A 20,366-nucleotide genomic window follows, 5' to 3' on the forward strand; every position below is an offset into this window, starting at 1 on the left:
GTGTTTAAAGGGTATTTGAGAATTGTCAAATGTTTCATTGAAGAACGCAAGGGGTCTGATGGGGCAGAAAGTGATGATTATTGGTAGTTGTGTGGCCACATGGATGACTGGAGGATTAGCGTGACGACGGGGATGGGGGGTGCATTGCTGCGGTTGTGGTTGATGTTGGCTGACCGTGTGAGAACAATGAAAAACCTCTGGAACTACATGATTACAGAGGGAAACGTAGCCATTGGAACTTTCTCACTGTGAAAATGAAAGAGTTGGACAAACATGTGGATATAACAGTGTCATAAGAGGATGTATTGTACCACAGATATGCATTTCTATTTAAAGTAGAAAAAGCTAGTTTTTTATCATTGATTTTGCTGACGGTAAATAAATTAAGTTACACACATCTGTTTGTCGTCCACTTCTACACATCTTTCATCCGTCTACATAAAAAATAGTATTCACTTGACATTCGCAATATAAGTAAAAACTGTAAACTGCACTAGAGAGGTATTAGCATAAGACTACACATTTTAACAGACAGCCACAAACCAACTAACACCACCCACTTTAAAACAGGTCAGTCAGAACCCTTCCCTTTCACATTCCCTATCATGCGTATTCTGCACTTTTCCCAAGAATACAGAACACAGATACTGTCCCGGTTCATTGCCTTGGCTGCAACTCTTCACTTGGGTTGCCCTTACTTTGGCCTTCGGTTGCCCTTTTCCTTTACATAATCACAGTGCATAGAGACATCAAAAGTCCCTGATTAAAAATAAAATAACTAAGAGTTGTCACATCAGAGGTGTCACGTCAGAGGTGTCTGGAGCGGAGCCTCACGGGATGGCTAGACAGCCTTGTGTCGAGCGTGTGATGTCACAACTCACTGCTCCAGTCCCGGGACTCCTGATGAAGTCACAGTCCACTGAGCTTCAGAGGAATGGACTAGCTTCCTTGATAACACACACACACAATTACCCTCAACTCACATTTTTGCTTACCCCTTTCTCCCTCATATTCTTGTCCTCACCCCCCTGAAAGAAACACATGATTCCCCCTCACCCCTTTCACATATTCAAGGTGCATTAGAACRTAGCAGGACTGGCAACACCACAAGGCACTCTCCCTGGCTGGCTATACTGGCAGGGTTATAAAATGGACGGGATTCAGATGAGGCGTTAACAGATCAGTGCTTTTGTAAAAGTGACCAAACATCAGGAAATCATAGTTGGCTTCAAACCAGGTAAACATACTGTCCTATTKAGGGACACGTCTGACAGTGAAGAGACAGACAGACCCACAGCCACACTCATGCAGGTGCACACACACAGTTGGAAGGGGGGGTGTTTTCCCTCAGGCTGGTAGGGTGAGGTTGGTGATGGCGAGTTTGACTCCGAACATGTTCTCCCATTGTGTTCTGACCCAGACCAGCAGGCCCTGCACCAGCTCTGCACTGTCAGAGTGCAACGACCACGTCTTCTCCTCCTTCACTATCTGCACAGGAAACACACACAGACACTCATATGCTCAAATTAAATCCAACTATTGCCACAATGTGCCCGAATACAACAAGTGTAGACTTTACCGTGAAATGCTTACTTACAAGCCTTAACCAACAGTGCAGTTCAAGAAGAAGAAAATATTTACCAAGTAGACTAAAATAAAAAGGAATAATAAAAGTAACACAATAACGAGGTTATATACAGGGGCACCGGTACCGAGTCAGTGTGAGGCTATATACAGGGGGCACCGGTACCGAGTCAGTGTGCGGGGTACAGGCTAGTTGAGGTAATCTGTACATGCAGTGTGTGGCGAAGTGACTATGCAAGTAACAAACAAACAGCGAGTAGCGGCAGTGTACAAGGAGGAGGGGGGGGGGGTCAATGTAAATTGTCCGGTGGCGATTTTTATGAATTGTTCAGCAGTCTAATGGCTTGGGGTAGAAGCTGTTGAGGAGCATTTTGGTCCAAGACTTGGAGGCTCCGGTACCGCTTGCCGTGCGGTAGCAGAGAAAACAGTCTATAACTTTGGTGACTGGAGTCTGACAATTTTCTGGCTTTCCTTTGACACCGCCTATTATATAGGTCCTGGATGGCAGGAAGCTTGGCCCCAGTGATGTCTGGGCTGTTCGCAATACCCTCTGTAGCACCTTACGGTCAGATGCCAGCAGTGCATACAGCGTTGACAGTACTTCAGCAAGCAGTACATACCAGGCGGTGATGCAACCGGTCAGGATGCTCTCAATGGTGCAGCTGTAGAACCTTTTGAGGATCTGGGGACCTATGCCAAATCTTTCAGTCTCCTAAGGGGAAAAGGTTGTGTCGTGCCCTCCTTATGACTGTCTATGTAGTTTAGACCATGATAGTTCATGTGATGTGGACACCAAGGAACTTGAAAACTCTCGACCCACTCCACTACAGCCCGTCGATGTTGATCGAGGCAGTTTGGCCCGCCTTTTTCTGTAGTCCACAATCAGCTCCTTTGTCTTGCTCACATTGAAAGAGGTGTTGTTTCCTGCACCACACTGCCAGTTCTCTGACCTCCTCCCTATAGGCCGTCTCATCGTTGTCGGTGATCAGGCCTACACTGTTGTGTCGTCAGCAAACATAATGATGGTGTTGAGTCGTGTTTGGCCACGCAGTCGTGGGTGAACAGGGAATACAGGAGGGGACTAAGTACACACCCCTGAGGGGCCCAGTGTTAAGGATCAGCGTGGCTGACGTGTTGTTTTCCACTCTTACCACCTAGGGGCGGCCCGTCAGGAAGTCATGGATCCAGTTGCAGAGGAGGTGTTTTAGTCCCAGGGTCCTTAGCTTAGTGATGAGCTTCTGGGCACTATGGTGTTGAACGCTGAGCTGTCAACGAATCAGCACTCACATAGGTGTTCCTTTTGTCCAGGAGAAAGGGCAGTGTGGAGTGCGATATGATACATTAAGACATATGAATGAGTGATGGTTACAAGAACGGCATAGGCAAGATGCAGTTAGATGGTATCGAGTACAGTAATATACATATGAGATGAGTAATGTAGGGTATGTAAACAGTAAAAGTGGCATAGTTTAAAGTGGTTAGTGATACATGTATTACATAAAGATGGCAAGATGCAGTAGATGAAGAGTACGTATATACATATACATTATATTAAAGTGGCTTGTAAAGTGGCTAGTGATACATTTTTGATCAATTGATTACCATAAATTTCAATTATTAAAGTGAGCTGGAGTTGAGTCAGTATGTTGGCAGCAGCCACTCAATGTTAGTGGTGGCTGTTTAAACAGCTTCATCTCAATGCATCGACTGTTTATTCAGTCTCTCTGTCCCTGCTTTGATGCACCTGTACTGACTCGCCTTCTGGATGATAGCGGGTGAACAGAGTTGGCTCGGGTGGTTGTTGTCCTTGATGATCTTTATGGCCTTCCTGTGACATCGAGTGGTGTAGGTGTCCTGGAGGGCAGGTAGTTTGCCCCCGTGATGCGTTGTGCAGACCTCACTACCTCTGGAGAGCCTTACGGTTGTGGGCGGAGCAGTTGCCTACCAGGCGGGATACAGCCCGACAGGATTCTCTCGATTGTGCATCTGTAGAGTTTGTGAGTGCTTTTGGTGACAAGCCGAATTTCTTCAGCCTCTGATTGAGAGCTCTGGCCTTCTTCACAACACTGTCTGTGTGGGTGGACCAATTCAGTTTGTCCGTGATGTGTAGCCGAGGAACTTAAACTTACTACCCTCTCCACTACTGTCCCGTCGATGTGGATAGGGGGGTGCTCCCTCTGCTGTTTCCTGAAGTCCACAATCATCTCCTTTGTTTTGTTGACGTTGAGTGTGAGGTTATTTTCCTGACACCACACTCCGAGGGCCTCACCTCCTCCCTTAGGCGCTCGTCGTTGTTGGTAGTCAAGCCTACCACTGTAGTGTCGTCGCAAACTTGATGATTGAGTTGGAGGCGTGCATGGCCACGCAGTCGTAGGTGAACAGGGAGTACAGGAGAGGGCTAGAACGCACCTTGGGGGCCCCAGTGTTGAGGACAGCGGCGGTTGGAGATGTTGTCCTACCCTCACCACCTGGGGGCGGCCGTCAGGAAGTCCAGACCCAGTGACAGGGCGGGGTGCAGACCCAGGGTCTCGAGCTTGATGAGAGTTTGGAGGGTACTATGGTGTTAATGCTGAGCTGTAGTCGATGAACGCATTCTCACATAGGTATTCCTCTTGTCCAATGGGTTAGGGCAGTGTGCAGTGTGGTTGCGATTGCGTCTCTGTGGACCTATTGGCGGTAAGCAAATTGGAGTGGGTCTGTAGGGTGGAGGTGATATGGTCCTTGACTAGTCTCTCAAAGCACTTCATGATGACGGAAGTGAGTGCTACGGGGCGGTAGTCGTTTAGCTCAGTTACCTTAGCTTTCTTGGGAACAGGAACAATGGTGGCCCTCTTGAAGCATGTGGGAACAGCAGACTGGGATAAGGATTGATTGAATATGTCCGTAAACACACCAGCCAGCTGGTCTGCGCATGCTCTGAGGATGCGGCTGGGGATGCCGTCTAGGCCTGCAGCCTTGCGAGGGTTAACACGTTTAAATGTTTTACTCACGTCGGCTGCAGTGAAGGAGACCGCAGGTTTGGTAGTGGGCCGTTTCAGTGGCACTGTATTGTCCTCAAAGCGAGCAAAGAAGTTATTTGTCTGTCTGGGAGCAAGACATCCTGGTCCGCACGGGGCTGGTTTTCTTTTGTAATCCGTGATTGACTGTAGACCCTGCCACATCCTCTTGTGTCTGAGCCGTTGGAATTGCAACTCTACTTTGTCTCTATACTGACGCTTAGCTTGTTTGATTGCCTTGCGAGGGAATAGCTACACTGTTTGTATTCGGTCATGTTTCCGGTCACCTTGCCCTGGTTAAGAAGCAGTGGTTCGCGCTTTCAGTTTCGCACGAATGCTGCCATCAATCCACGGTTTCTGGTTTGGGAATGTTTATAGTTGCTGTGGGTACGACATCGCCGATGCACTTTCTAATGAACTCGCTCACCGAATCAGCGTATTCGTCAATGTTGTTTTGGACGCAATGCGGAACATATCCCAATCCACGTGATCGAAGCAGTCTTGAAGTGTGGAATCAGATTGGTCGGACCAGCGTTGAACAGACCTGAGCGTGGGAGCTTCTTGTTTTAGTTTCTGTCTGTAGGCTGGAAGCAACAAAATGGAGTCGTGGTCAGCTTTTCCGAAAGGAGGTCGGGGGATGGCCTTATATGCGTCGCGGAAGTTAGAATAACAATGATCCAGGGTTTTACTAGCCCTGGTTGCGCAATCGATATGCTGATAGAATTTAGGGAGTCTTGTTTTCAGATTAGCCTTGTTAAATCCCAGCTACAATGAATGCAGCCTCAGGATATGTGGTTTCCAGTTTACAGAGTCAAATATAGTTCGTTCAGGGCCATCGATGTGTCTGCTTGGGGGGGAATATGTACGGCTGTGATTATAATCGAAGAGAATTCCCTTGGTAGATAATGCGGTCGACATTTGATTGTGAGGAATTCTAAGTCATGTGAACAGAAGGACTTGAGTTCCTGTATGTTGTTATGATCACACCACGTCTCGTTAATCAAAGGCATACCCCCCCCCCCCCGCCCCTCTTCTTACCAAAAGATGCTTCTGTTCGGCGGCGATGCGTGAAGAAACCAGCTGGCTGCACCGACTCCGATAGCGTCTCTCGAGTGAGCCATGTTTCCGTGAAGCAAAGAACGTTACAGTCTCTGATGTCTCTCTGGAAGGCAACCCTTGCTCGGATTTCATCAACCTTGTTGTCAAGAGACTGGACATTGCGAGTAGTATGCTAGGGAGTGGAGCGCGATGTGCCCGTATCCGGAGCCACCAGAAGACCGCTTCGTTTGCCCCTTTTACGGCGACGTTGTTTAGGTTCGCCGGCTGGGATCAGATCCATTGTCCTGGGTGGAAGGCAAAACACAGGGTCCGCTTCGGGAAAGTCATATTCCTGGTCGTAATGATGGTGAGTTGACGTTGCTCTTATATCAATAGTTCCTCCGACTTATGTAATGAAACCTAAGATTAGGCAGGTTACCTTCGCTTCCTTGGGCACAGGGACTATGGTGGTCTGCTTGAAACATGTATACGCATACACACACCTATATCATGTGGTTTGGTACATGGCAAAGAATGAGTTGCTGGCAACTTCAAATTTTTGGAAGTGATGGAACAATGCTTGAAAGTATTGATTGTTTGAAATATCTGGGTTTGAGGATAGATTCTGAATGATCTTTTGGACAGCATATAGATTATATTAGAAAAACAACAAACTATACGCCTGGGTTACAATACAGAGTTGTTTTACTGTATCCATTAGAAAGACCGTAGTAAACCATCTGCTGCTTCCTGTCCTAGACTATAGTGAAATCTTTCAAATCACAACCAAGACCTTACTTTGAGAATTCGATGTCATAATCTTTGCAGATTCATTCTTGTATATCATTATAAGACATCATTGCACAATGTCTGAATCACTAAATGGACGTCCCTCCCAAACAGAAGACAACTGCATTAGAACCAATTTATTTTTTAAATGGATCAACTTAAAACATGTTTTGTCGTGTTGTGTATATTTATTAAAAGGAACACCTAAATGACAAATAATTTACCTATCCAAATCAGGACATTAAAATCACACATTGAATTTAAGAAAGCCCTTTTTTAAATGTTAAGATCAAACTGTTTTTTAATAACTAATAGAAACATCACCATGTGATGACATTTGTAAATATGTACACTACCGGTCAAAAGGTAAAACACCTACTCATTCAAGGGTTTTTCTTTATTTTTACTATTTTCTAAATTGTAGAATAATAGTGAAGACTCAAAACTATGAAATAACACATATGGAATCATGTAGTAACCAAAAAAAGTGTTAAACAAATCTAAATATATTTTACATTTGAGTTTCTTTAAAGCAGCCACCCTTTGCATGAATCAGGCCTTCATGGTCGATTCGCGCAAAGAAACCACCACTAAAGGACAGCAATAATAAGAAACACGAGCAATGGACATTAGACCGGTGGAAATCTTTCCTTCGGTCTGATGAGCCAAATGTAAGATTTTTGGTTCCAACCACCGTGTCTTTGTGAGACGCAGAGTAGGTGAAGGTGTGATCTCGGCAGTGTGTGGTTCCCACCGTGAAGCATGGAGGAGGAGGTGTGATGGTGCTTTGCAGGTGATACTGTTGGTGATTTTAGAATTCAAGGCACATTTAACCAGCATGGCTAGCACAGCAATATGCCATTCCATCTGGTTTGAGCTTAGTGGGACTATCATTTGTTTTTCAACAGGACAATGACCCAACACAACTCCAAGCTGTGTAAGGGCTATATGACCAAGAAGGAGAGTGATGGAGATCTGCATCAGATGACCTGGCCTCCACAATCACCCAACAACCCAATTGAGATGGTTTGGGATAAGTTGGACCACAGAGCAAAGGAAAAGCAGCCAACAAGTGCTCAGCATATGTGGGAACTCCTTCAAGACTGTTGGAAAAGCATTCCAGGTGAAGCTGGTTGAGAGAATGCCAAGAGTGTGCAAAGCTGTCAAAGGCAATGGGTAGCTACTTTGAAGAATCTCAAATATAAAATATATTTTGATTTGTTTAACACTTTTTTGGTTAATACATGATTCCATGTGTTATTCATAGTTTTGAAATTCAATGGAGAAAATAGTAAAAATAAAGAAACCCTTGAATGAGTAGGTGTGTCCAAACTTTTGACTGGTACTTACATATTACCTCGACTAACCTGTACCCCCGCACATTGACACGGTACCGAAACCCCCTGTATATAGCCTTGTTATTGTTATTTTATAGTGTTGTACATTTTCTTTTTTTACTTTAGTTTATTTAGTAAATATTTTCTTAACTCTTATTTTTCTCATAACTGCCTTGTTGGTTAAGGGCTTGTAAGTAAGCATTTCACGGTTGGATTTGGCGCATGTGACAAATAAAATTAGATTTCATTGTTATTAGACAGTAGTTGCCACATTCTTCTTCTTACTAAGTATTGTTTATTTGTTAGTTGTTTTCATCTGGACACTCTTGAAAACAGGATGATGCATCTCAAGAGATTTCATCCTGAAAAATGTCTAATAAAACATACAAACGTGTGCCCAGCTTTGCTCGTGATAGCATTTAGCTTATCCAGCTTACCCATGAGAACTTGGAAGAAGTCCTTCCTAATTTAAGACCAATCACATGTCTCTTTCCTCCCTCAGTCTCACCTCATCRTAAAGCTTGATGTCCATTCTGCACGGGTCAGACGACCATAGATGGACAGAGCTGACACAGCTGATTGGCTGGGTCTCCTGAACAGTGACCCGCCCACTGCAGGGTTCCCCGTTCTCATTGGCTGATGGGTGGGGCAAGCTCTTGCTCCATTGGTGGTCTTCGTTGAGCAGGTACAGGGTTTCCCGGGTGGCCAGCACTGTCAGAGGGGTCACACTGTCTTCTGGCAGAGAGAACAAATACAACATGCATTTGGATAAATGTTTAAACCCCCTCCCCCCTGTACAGATTATAATCATATACTTGCATCTAAATAGTTTGGCTTGTATTGTATTTATCTAACCGGGAGTCTTATGGCACGTCTCAAAGTGTTTTACCGTCTGGTTAACAGACACAGGGAGAGCCATATCAGTGGGACGTCGGTACTGTGGTGAGATAAGACAAAGAGCTCTCATCTCCCCAGCACCCCCACTGGGAAACAGCTGCCCCTCTCTCCCCCTCTCCTCTTCATCTCCTCTCAGTGTTGATCTACTCCATTAAACCAGGAAGGAACTGTCCAGCTTTGATCAGTCGACAATCAATCACCAGGGGTATAGGGTGATAAATAAGAGTCCTGCAACACTGGATCTGACTCGACTTTATTTAGATTTTTTTGTTTCACCAGGTAGGCCAGTTGAGAACAGGTTCTCATTTAAAACTGCGACCTGGCCAAGATAAAGCAAAGCAGTGTGACAAAAACAACACAGAGTTACACATGGGATAAACAATCGTACAGTCAATAACACAATGGAAAAGTCTATATACAGTGTGTGCAAATTCTGTAAGATTAGTATATGGGGCTTACCCAAGAAGACTCAAGGCTGTAATCACAGCCAAAGGTGCTTCAACAAAGTACAGAGTAAAGGATCTGAACACTAATGTAAATGTGATAGAGAAATCTGTATACAGTGAGTGCAAATGAAGTTAGGAGGGAAGGCAATAAATAGGCCAATAGTGGCGAAGTAATTACAATTTAGCAATTTACACTGGAGTGATATGTCCAGATGAGGATGTGCAAGTAGAAATATTGGTGTGCAAAAGAGCAGAAAAACAAAAACAAATATGGGGATGAGGTAGGTAGTTGGTTGGATGGGCTATTTACAGATGGGCTGTGTACAGCTGCAGCGATCGGTAAGTTGCTCTGACAACTGACACTTACAGTTAGATGACAGTGATCTTCTACAGGGAGAGAGAGTCATGCAATACTGGGTCTGACTAGACTACAGTGATCTCCTATAGGGAGAGACAGTGGGAGGACTATGTAGGGAGTGATATACGTAATAGTCCTCCCTCATTCTCCCCACACCAGTCCACTGAAGTCCAGGGATATAAAGTGGCTGGACTCAAATGGTTGGACATTTTCCTATGTCAATGGATATATTACCTATTCGATTCCTCCTCATGTTTAAACCCAGTTTACAACCCTTCTATTCCTCCATCCTCCTGATGTTTAAACCCAGTTTTAAACCCTTCTATTACTCTAACCTCCTGGTGTTTAAACCCAGTTTAAAACAAATCCTCCATCCTCCTGATGTTTAAACCCAGTTTAAAACTCTTCAGCAGAGGCAGGTCAGTGCATGCTACAATTACAGTAGTTAACATTCTTTTCACCTGCACAGCCCATAGCCTGCAGCCATGCTTGGCTACAGATGCAAAGTCTGCACCCACAGGCTGGGAGAGACACAGATACACTCAATTACACAGAGAAACATTAACATTTACGCATTGCACACACATACATACACTGAACAAAAATATAAACGCTAAATGAAAACAATTTCAACGATTTTACTGAGTTACAGTTCATATAAGGAAATCAGTCAATTGAAATAAATTCATTAGGCCCTAATCTATGGATTTCACATGACTGAGCAGGGGCGCAGCCATTTGTGGGCCTGGGAGGGCATAGGCCCACCCACTGGGGAGCCAGGCCCACCCACTGGGGTTCCAGGCCCACCCACTGGGGTTCCAGGCCCACCCACTGGGGGCTTTATTACAGACAGAAATACTCCTCAGTTTCATCAGCTGTCTGGGTGGCTGGTCTCAGACGATCCCCAGGTGAAGAAGCCAGATGTAGAGGTCCTGGGCTGGCATGGTTACACATGGTCTGCGGTTGTGAGGCCGGTTGGACGTACTGCCAAATTCTCTAAAACGGCGTTGGAGGCGGTTTATGGTACAAAAATGAACATTAAATTCTCCTGCAACAGCTCTGGTGGACATTCCGGCAGCCAGCATGCCAAYTGCACGCTCCCTCAAAACATGAGACATCTATGGCATTGTGTTGTGTGACAAAACTGCACATTTTTAGAAGTAGCCTTTTATTGTCCCCAGCACAAGTTGCACATGTGTAATGAGCATGCTACTTCTTAGGGCTAGGCGTCCCGCTAGCGGGACAACTTCCGGTGAAACTGGAGGGCACGCAATTCAAATAAATAATCATACAAATTATTGATATTAAACATTTAGGTACATACAAGTGTCTTATATTGGTCGAAAGCTTAAATTATTTTTTATCTAACTGCAAGGTCCAATTTACAGTAGCCATTACAGCGAAAGCATGCCATGCGATTGTTTGAGGAAGGCACCCCACATCAAAATATCTTTCCACCGGCACAGGTTTCATAAATTCACAAACAGCGATTAAATATTCACTTACCTTTTGAAAATCTTCCTCTGATTTGTCATCCAAAGGGTCCCAGCTATAACATGTAGTGTCGTTTTGTTAGATAAAATCCTTCTTTATATCCCAAAAAGTCTGTTTAGTTGGCGCCATCGATTTGAGTAATCCACTCATTCAACATGCAGAGAAAGGAATCCGAAAATCTCAAAATGCGTTTCTATTTACTCCTCAGATACCCTAAAATATAATCAAACTATAATATTTCTTACGGAAAGAAGTATGTTCAATAGGAAACCGATTTTAGCAGGTGCGTCTCGTCTTCAGGGCGCCCGCAAACACGAATTTCCAAGACTGTGTCCCTGTACTGAAACTGATATTTCTTATTCGATTTGGAAGTTACAAGCCTGAAACCTTGAACATAGACTGCTGACACCATGTGGAAGCCATAGGAATTGCATCCTAGGAGCTAGAACTGAGTATGCCCTTATACTTGCCATTGTAAGAGCATAGTCTATCAAACAAAAACATTTCTGGTTGGTTTTTCTTTGTATTTTCTCATACCGTATCTATTGTGTTATATTCTTCTACATTATTTTAACATTTCTACAAACTTCTAAGTATTTTCTTTCCAATGGAACCAATTATATGCATATCCTGGCTTTAGGGCCTGAGCAACAGGCAGTTTACTTTGGGCATGTCATTCAGGCGGAAATTGAGAACACACACTTCTAATGTACCTTGATGTAGAAAGGACAGGAGGTAGAAGAACTGTGGCTGGCCATCCTCCACATCAGTCTGCATGTCTTCACACACTAGGGGCCTGGGGAGACACAGAGGAAAGGCTTACATAAGAGACAACCAGGTTAATATTCACAACGTMACGTTGTACATTAGGCCCATACACCACATCAGACTCTGAATCTAAGTGCTTTTGAGACGGGGCAGATCTCAAAAGTGTGGAGATATGCCTATTTTTCCTGATTCATATCTGTATCACAGACACATAAAGACGACTTTGGTCTATGGTTTCAAAATGGCCTCCTGGGTGAGTTTGTTTTCGAAAGTGAGCAGACAGAGGTAATACTAATTCTGTGTAGTATTTTGTGGTTTCTAAGTCTCTTGTTGACTTTAAAGTGACCATGTGTTAACAGTTATTCCAACTATATCCACGATAGTGTGATTATAAAAGCTACACAGAAATGGTAGGCATGATAAACAATTAAAACAGTCCTGAGTCATCCTACGGTCTTGTTCAAACAGTGAGTCTGTTCCCTGAGTAGCTGTGGTTTTCAGCTATACAAAAAAGAAGGGCCGTATAATAACTAACTGAGCCATGAATTATCTCAGTGAATGTACAGCGTGTTCCATCATTACCACAGAAACAAGGGAAGGGTGGATGGTAAATCCATATACTAAAAATGGTTTCCTTTCCCATCTGCTAGTCCTCACTTTCCAGTCCTTTCAGGTGAGCAAGGATACAAGAAAATCATAGRGGAGGAAGCCACTTCACAGTATTGGGATAAACCCTCTAAGGACCAAGATCATAGGGGAGGAAGCCACTTCACGGTATTGGGATGAAGCCCCTAAGGACATGGCACTGCAGGATCAGCTCTCTAGTTAAAAGGTAATGCATCGTTAGCGCTTTCTTAGCATCTTGAGGCCAACACATGTAAGACATTAGTATGTGGTTTAGCCACTAATTTAGAGCCCAATTTTCGACAATGTGGAGGTTTAGTAACACCAGACAGAAGTTACCACAGCCTTGTCAGTGTCACAGTGGGGTTAAGAKACAGATGGGCCTATGGCTTGGCTCAATACCATCGAGTGGAGATGGTGAGGATATGACAACATATCCAGGACACATGCAAGTCATTCATGGCAATTATAACATAAATCTGGGCAGTTCGTACCAGAGATGATGCTGTGGGTTGAGCCTGGTGGTGGAGATAGACTTAAGCTTGCTGTCCGACTTGGTAGCCAACTCACGCACCACTCCTGAGGGAGAGATAGAGTGGAGGAAGGGGAAAAAGAATARGAGATACGAATTAAGTTTAGTGATGCGTCCCTATCAATGGTTCTCTCAAATCTATTTAAAGTGATACTTTGGGATTTTAGCAATGAAGTCAGATGAACGTGGATACCATTTTTATGTCTGCGTGCAGTTTGAAGGAAGTTGCTAACTGGCGTTAGCACAATGACTGGAAGTAGCATGCTAGCAGATATCCATAGACTTCCAGTCATTGCGCTAACATTAGTTAGCATATGCTCGTGAAACTAACTCTAACYTCCTTCATACTGGACACAGAGACATAAAAATGGTATAGACAAGTTCATCTCCAAAGTATCCCTTTAAATAGAGTTAATTCATGTTTTATGGTTTTTCCATGCGGTGTATTGGAACATCAGCACAATTAATTTCAATGAACTGGGACGATAAATATGTCGATTGATTGATTGAAAGTAAAATCAGAGCTTACACAGACAGAACACCTCATTTCGAACTCTACACTGTATGTAACCGTATGTAACCTACTGGAAAATCACACAGGACACGGGCTGGGTTTACACCTGCAGCCCAATTCTGATATTTTTTCCCACTAATTGGTATTTTGACCAATCAGATCAGGTCTGAAAATGATCTGATGTGATTGGTCAAAAGAACAATTGTGCAGCCGTCTTCATCGACCTGGCCAAGGCTTTCGACTCTGTCAATCACCGTATTCTTATCGGCASACTCAACAGCCTTGGTTTCTCGAATGACTGCCTCGCCTRGTTCACTAACTACTTCTCAGATAGAGTTCAGTGTGTCAAATCTGAGGGCCTGTTGTCCGGACCTCTGGCAGTCTCTATGGGGGTGCCACAGGGTTCAACTCTGGGGCCGACTCTTTTCTCTGTATATATCAGTGATGTCACTCTTGCTGCGGGTGATTATTTGATCTACCTCTACGCAGACGACACCATTTTGTATACATCTGGCCCTTCTTTGGACACTGTTAACTAACCTCCAAACGAGCTTCAACGTCATACAACACTCCTCCAATCCAAAGTTAAATCTAGAATTGGCTTCCTATTTCGCAACAAAACCTCCTTCACTCATGCTGCCAAACATACCCTCGTAAAACTGACTATCCTACCGATCCTTGACTTCGACGATGTCATTTACAAAATAGCCTCCAACACTCTACTCAGCAAACTGGATGCAGTCTATCACAGTGCCATCTGTTTTGTCACCAATGCCTCATATACTACCCTCCACTGCAACCTGTATGCTCTCGTTGGCTGGTCCTCGCTACATATTTGTCGCCAAACCCACTGGCTCCTGGTCATCTATAAGTCTTTGCTAGGTAAAGCTCCACCTTATCTCAGTTCGCTGGTCACCATAGCAACACCCACCCGTAGCACGCGCTCCAGCAGGTGTATTTCACTGGTCACCATAGCAACACCCACCCGTAGCACGTGCTCCAGCAGGTGTATTTCACTGGTCACCATAGCAACACCCACCCGTAGCACGTGCTCCAGCAGGTGTATCTCACTGGTCATCCCCAAAGCCTACACCTACTTTGGCTACCTTTCCTTCCAGTTCTCTGTTGCCAATGACTGGAACAAATTGCAATAATCACTAAAGTTGGAGACATATCTCCGTCACTCATTTTAAGTGTCAGCTGTCGGAGCAGCTTACCAATCGCTGCAGCTGTACACAGCCCATCTGTAAATAGCCCATCCAACCAACTACCTACCTCAGCCCCATATTTGTTTTTGTTTTTCTGCTCTTTTGCACACAAGTATTTCTACTTGCACATCCTCATCTGCACATATATCACTCCAGTGTAAATTGCTAAATTGTAATTACTTCGCCACTATTGGCCTATTTATTGCCTTCCCTCCTTACTTCATTTGCACACACTGTATACAGATTTTTCTATTGTGTTATTGACTGTACGTTTTTTTATTCCATGTGTAACTCTGTGTTGTTGTTTTTGTCACACTGCTTTTCTTTATCTTGGCCAGGTCGCAGTTGTAAATTAACTTGTTCTCAACTGGCCTACCTGGTTAAATAACGGTGAAATATATWAAAAAAAAAAATTAAATGAAAGAGAGATCAGAATTKGGCTGCCTGTGTAAACACAGCCAGAGAGTAAGAGAGTCACACCCAAGCAGATCGGATGAGGACTAGGGACAATTCGGGTTGCAAAGGGAGGGTATCTTACTGGAAACTTTTAAAGAATKTTGGTATCTTTCAAGGATTTKATGTACTCTATCACAATACATCTAGTGGTCCTTTAAGGTACTTCAGATTTGACAGGTGTCTAATAATCACTGGCCCTCTGTGTGGCCTTGTCACATGTAAAATATATCAACTCATTTCACAAGATGATTTTCACAAAAATAATTGAATGACAAAGCTGAAAACATTATCTTAAATATAACCATAAACTTAGTGAATASCATTGTTTAATATGAGGATTTCAGCATGAAATATATTTTATATATTATTTGACATATTTTACACACTTATTTGACTATGTATTTGTTGCCAACGTCTCAGCGTCAAACTGGTGGCAGCTGTGAAAAAAGTCAATAGTTGGAAGAGTTGTAGAGTTAACTGAAAATAATGGCATTGTTGATTAGATGCTTTTTTCATTAATTAGGCTATTTTCTCTTGAACCATATAGTCTATCTACTAGAAAGGTTTTTTTTTTATATAAAAAATGAATACTATATATGATTTTTTTWTTTATTTAAATTTATTCAAGTATAAATTACCAAGGTTACGATAGATTGCCATAGATTCTGTTAAATTAGCAAAATGACTGAAGATTCCGGTAACTTTGGTAAGCTATCGGTAGCTTTGCAGCCCACGGGACAATAGACAGAGCTAATGTTAGACTATTACAGTCTGTGGTGGGTTAGGACTAGAAAGAAGACAGGTCTATGATTTCAGATCTAAAATTACATCTCCATGGAAGCAGGTGAAAAACACAGGTTGGAAAAGGTACAGGAGTACAATGTGCTAGGTCACACTCACAGCGACAAAATACTTCCCTGTGGGGTGGTAACAATAGGGGAACACAGGGCCACAGGCAAATGCCAAGGTTAAATATGTGGAATTGAAAGGGAAGTTGAGTTAAAAAGGGAGACACACTGAAAAGAGTGAAACAACAAATATGAAGAAAAACAGAGTAGGAACACCCTGCCCCTATCAATTTACAAGTTCAACAACAACAGGGACGAGAAATAAAGACATTGYGTGGCACCAGTGGCCTATTCTGGCTCCCAATGCCTGTATAAGATTCAACCTCAATTCTTTTGCCATTGTTTCTTTCCCTTTCTTCCCGGAGGAAACTGATCTGCCACACTAACGTTCCAGACCAGGAGGAACATCTAAAGTGAAGCCTACGGGACAAAGCATGGTGCTGGATTAAAAGGACAACCATTAAAGGGACGATATTGTTGTCCCTCTTTGAGCTCCCCTTTAACCGCTTATCGTCTGGTGGGTTCTAGTGAACCAATAGGAGACCACACACACACACACACCTCTATTCAGGACATTATTCAAGGTGAAGCAATGCAGAGATTTGGCCTCTAAACTCAATAACACTAAATTACTTTTGGAGCAGAGGACAAGGTGGAGCTTGCAGGACAGGACAAGGTGGGACAGGACAAGTTAGGGCTATTTTGTTTTATTATCCCAGAGAATAACATCTTGTGAGCAACACCTACTTCTGCCATCTTTACGCTACACGTGCGGGAGTCAAGAACGTCGCCCTTTCAGCCTTGTGCTTTCTCCTGACGGTGTACACTGAGTGTACAAAACATTAGGAACACCTGCTCTTTCCATGTCATAGACTGACCAGGTGAATCCAGGAGAAAGCTATGATCCCTTACTGATGTCCCTTGTTAAATCCACACCAAATCAGTGTAGATGAAGGGGAGGAGACAGGTTAAAGAAGCCTTGAGACGGATTGTGTATGTGTGCAATTCAGAGGGTGAATGGGCAAGACAAAAGATTGAAGAGTCTTTGAACAGGGTATGGTAGTAAGTGCCTGGCGGACCGGTTTGAGTGTGTCAAGAACTGCAACGCTGCAGCCAACTTGACACAACTCTGGGAAGCATTGAAGTCAACATGGCCCAGCATCCCTGTGGAACGCTTTCGACACCTTGTAGAGTCCATGCCCGAATGAATTGAGGCTGTTCGGAGGGCAAAAAGGTGCAACTCAATATTAGGAAGGTGTTCCTAATGCTTTGTACACTCAGTGTATGTATGTGTTGCGTGATTTAGTGGACCACCGTCACCATGACGAGAGGATAAACAGGTACGGGGCTCGGTCGCCCATGGCGACAGGCCTGGCTGGCGGAGCCTAGAGCTGTAAAAGGAGAGCGGATCTGTGTCAGCGTCTGGGATCTGTCCTGGCGAATAACGTTACTCTCCCTCCTGCCGGTTCAATCACAGGACCCTCTCCACTAGGTTAACCACTTCCAACCTTCCCAAATACCCTTKCTTATTTTCACAAGGAATAGTTGGACCCTCMGCGTCCTTCTGGGCGAAACCGAACACTCTCGGCCCTGTCGGAACAGCAGASCACGGGGAAGGGAGAGCGCGGGAGTGGGAGCAGTACGGCCGGGATACGCCGAAWCTGAATGRATTTCCAAGGAAAACAGGGCAGAGTTTAGCCCAGGTCTGAGACAGTGGGAAGTGACACTGTGTTGGTATTGCAAGGGTATCTGATAGGGTTAAACTTGAGATATGACATCTGCTTATATCATCCATCTCCTTACAAGAGAGGACACTGAGTTTACTATGCAGTTAAAGGGCCTCTTCACCCAAATTACAAATATCACTCAAGATGCTAATTGCTGTTGTTGATAAGTAAACAAATCATAAAATGTTGATTATGTTGCCTGGKATCCATAGATGAGGTCCGTTCGTAATTTGGGAGCACTACCCCTTAACTTGATAGTTAGTGAAGGAGACAGGAACAGTTTTCCATTACCTTTCAGGAATGCAGTGTTTGGATCCAACCCACACAACCAAACCAAAACACTCCTTCCATGACCATTTACGAGCATCGCAAACCTCACCAAACTACTTACCAGACAGACCACATATTTTTACCCACTGTAGGTCTGTACGGGGCAATAAGGGCATTTAAATTAGCAAAAAGCCGAGTCATTGTTCAGACAAGTCTTTGATTGACATGGTGACCTGTACTGACTCCTCCGGAATATCAAGTTAAGAGTTATCCAGCCTTCTTCCTCATKTCAATAAAACATTTTCAAACCCAGTGAGCAGTGGACAGATCTGTCCCTAKTAGCTTCTTCTCCTTGGGGTAGTAAAACCACATCCTAGTTTCCTCACAGTCCCAGACCCTTTCCTTCTCCATGTTTGTAGCCCTCACCACCGACCAAGCCAGGCGTGACCACATCTGTTCTGGGAATGCCAGCCMCGTCTGAAAACTGCTTTTGTTATAGKAAAGGTATCCTTTGGTTCTTTCCCTGAGACAAATATTGTAATAGCTGTTATGGGGGCAATATCAGAGCTCTGGACCGAGTTTTCAGGCACATAATAAATAGTTCCAGTTTCCTCAATTGGAGGAAGAGCTGGGCAGACTAGGAGTGAAGGCCGGAGAGGAAGGATGGTGCCAAAGCCTCATACCAACGAGTGGAGCACTAAGAAGACACCTAGTTATTTAGCCCCCCCTCTCTCTCCCTCTGCCAACTGGACAGGACCAGCCATGTTGTCTGTCTGTAGCACATACCTCAGAACCAGGCCTACAACCAGGCTCAACTCTCCTGTTCCTCCTCCTTCCTCAGGAACACAAAAAGAACAGAGGATATTTTAAGACGTATAGGAGATGATCCAACTGGCAGGCTATAGCAGAGCCCTRTGACAGCCTCTCTCTATGGGGCCGTTCAGCTTTGCAATACAGAGTCCARGCCCAGAATTGGACTGGCCTAGCCGGCTATGTGGTCCCAGTGACTGAAAAGCTGGACCCGTTCTCAGTCGTTGAGAGGAAGGAGAAAAATCATCTTTGACGAATCCAGACAAGGACATAACCTCAGAAACAATTATTCCAACAGGCCTCACAGTACAAGAAAAAGACCACCTCTAGGCAACCTAGAGCATAGACTAGGAAGAGAAGAAGAGAACTCTAATGAGGTCTATTATGCTCTAGGATGTACAATGGATCTACACAACATAGACTCACTTTGACAATATGACCCCTTTTTGAGGCCAGAAATGAATCTTTGATTCTGGACCCTCACTTTTAGAGGTAGAGGGAATTCCGAATAAGAATCTGAGTACATCTGGACCGTACCATCACATTCAGAGGCCGAGGGAATTCCAAATAAGAATCTGAGTGATTATTGATACGACTGAATGAAAACAGGAGTCCCACAGAAAGACACGCACATACTCAGTCCACAGAGCCTTAGCTGAAGACGTTTTGGCCATGGTGCTCCCTTGCTACCAAAGGGACTCCATTAAAAGAGTGCTCTAGTGAAGTTGTGAGGAGAAGTTGTGAGAATCAGAGAGTGTTGATCTAATAAAACTCAGCTTTCCTCTCTCTCTTGCTTCTGGTCTTGCCTTGCTGACAGGCTAGCAGGGTGTAGTCACTGTGAGCAGAGGAGCATGTGATTAACATACTGAGAGGGACGAGAGAGAGAGCGGGACAGAGAGAGAGAGCAAGAGGGACATATTGTCCTAAGAACGAGTACGCTCACTCTAATATCCAGGAGGAAGGCCCTTAATTCATGAGATACAGATGCATGCAACACATGTGCAGTGTGTGTGTGTGGTGTGTGTGTGTGCTGTCTTGCCTGTGAAGAGGCTGAAGAAGCGTTTGCAACGCACGCTGTCCCGTACAGCAGGGTGTAGGCCACAGGCCCGTCCTCAAACTCCATGTGGATACTCTGGGAGCCCAGTCCCACCTCCAGGTAACTCAGCTCTGTGATTCCACGGCTGTCCCTCTTCTGCAGCCAATCACAAGGCTGCCCTCTGCAAGGAAAGAACAATGAGACGGGAAAGTTGTGAAAGAAATAAATTATTTACTTGCATGTATCCCGCCTATTAACTTTGTTTCCTTGAGTCTACTCACGTAAACTTTTAAGTTGTATATGTTTTTGTTGAGCATTGTTTGTTTCTGCAATTTGTCAGACAGCACAGACAACCAAGTCACAGATGCACCTTTAAAAGGTCATCATAAGAATATCACACCGTTGCGCAACCAAACTTGGCCGTTACAAACTTCAGGCGTGCTAAGGATAGCGGGGTGTGGCCTTCTGGGGTCAGATCCCAGTAACTTTATAGGGACCGTCGCTGCATGAGATCAGGCCTGTCCAACACCGTACTACTCACACTCCTGGAGGAAGCGAGGCAAGCCAACATGCTTTTGATGAGGACGAAAAAAGCATTGATACAGGGCTTACAAAGTCATTGATATATGTTCGC

General features: G+C 44.3%; 1 protein-coding gene across 1 annotated transcript in view; it reads right to left on the reverse strand.

Moving 5' to 3' along the window:
* Positions 1 to 284: 284 nt before the first annotated feature.
* The window catches only part of stk11ip (serine/threonine kinase 11 interacting protein), a 46,102-nt gene continuing 26,020 nt past the window's right edge, over positions 285 to 20,366 (reverse strand). Inside the window, 6 exon segments of the mRNA XM_070441346.1 lie at positions 285 to 1,488; positions 8,253 to 8,479; positions 11,653 to 11,735; positions 12,826 to 12,910; positions 19,736 to 19,783; positions 19,786 to 19,913. Of these exon segments, the coding sequence (XP_070297447.1) occupies positions 1,348 to 1,488; positions 8,253 to 8,479; positions 11,653 to 11,735; positions 12,826 to 12,910; positions 19,736 to 19,783; positions 19,786 to 19,913 (712 nt within the window). The 3' untranslated portion in view covers positions 285 to 1,347.

Source organism: Salvelinus sp. IW2-2015, unplaced genomic scaffold (assembly GCF_002910315.2).
Source record: "Salvelinus sp. IW2-2015 unplaced genomic scaffold, ASM291031v2 Un_scaffold3781, whole genome shotgun sequence".
In the NCBI taxonomy this organism is placed as follows: domain Eukaryota; kingdom Metazoa; phylum Chordata; class Actinopteri; order Salmoniformes; family Salmonidae; genus Salvelinus; species Salvelinus sp. IW2-2015.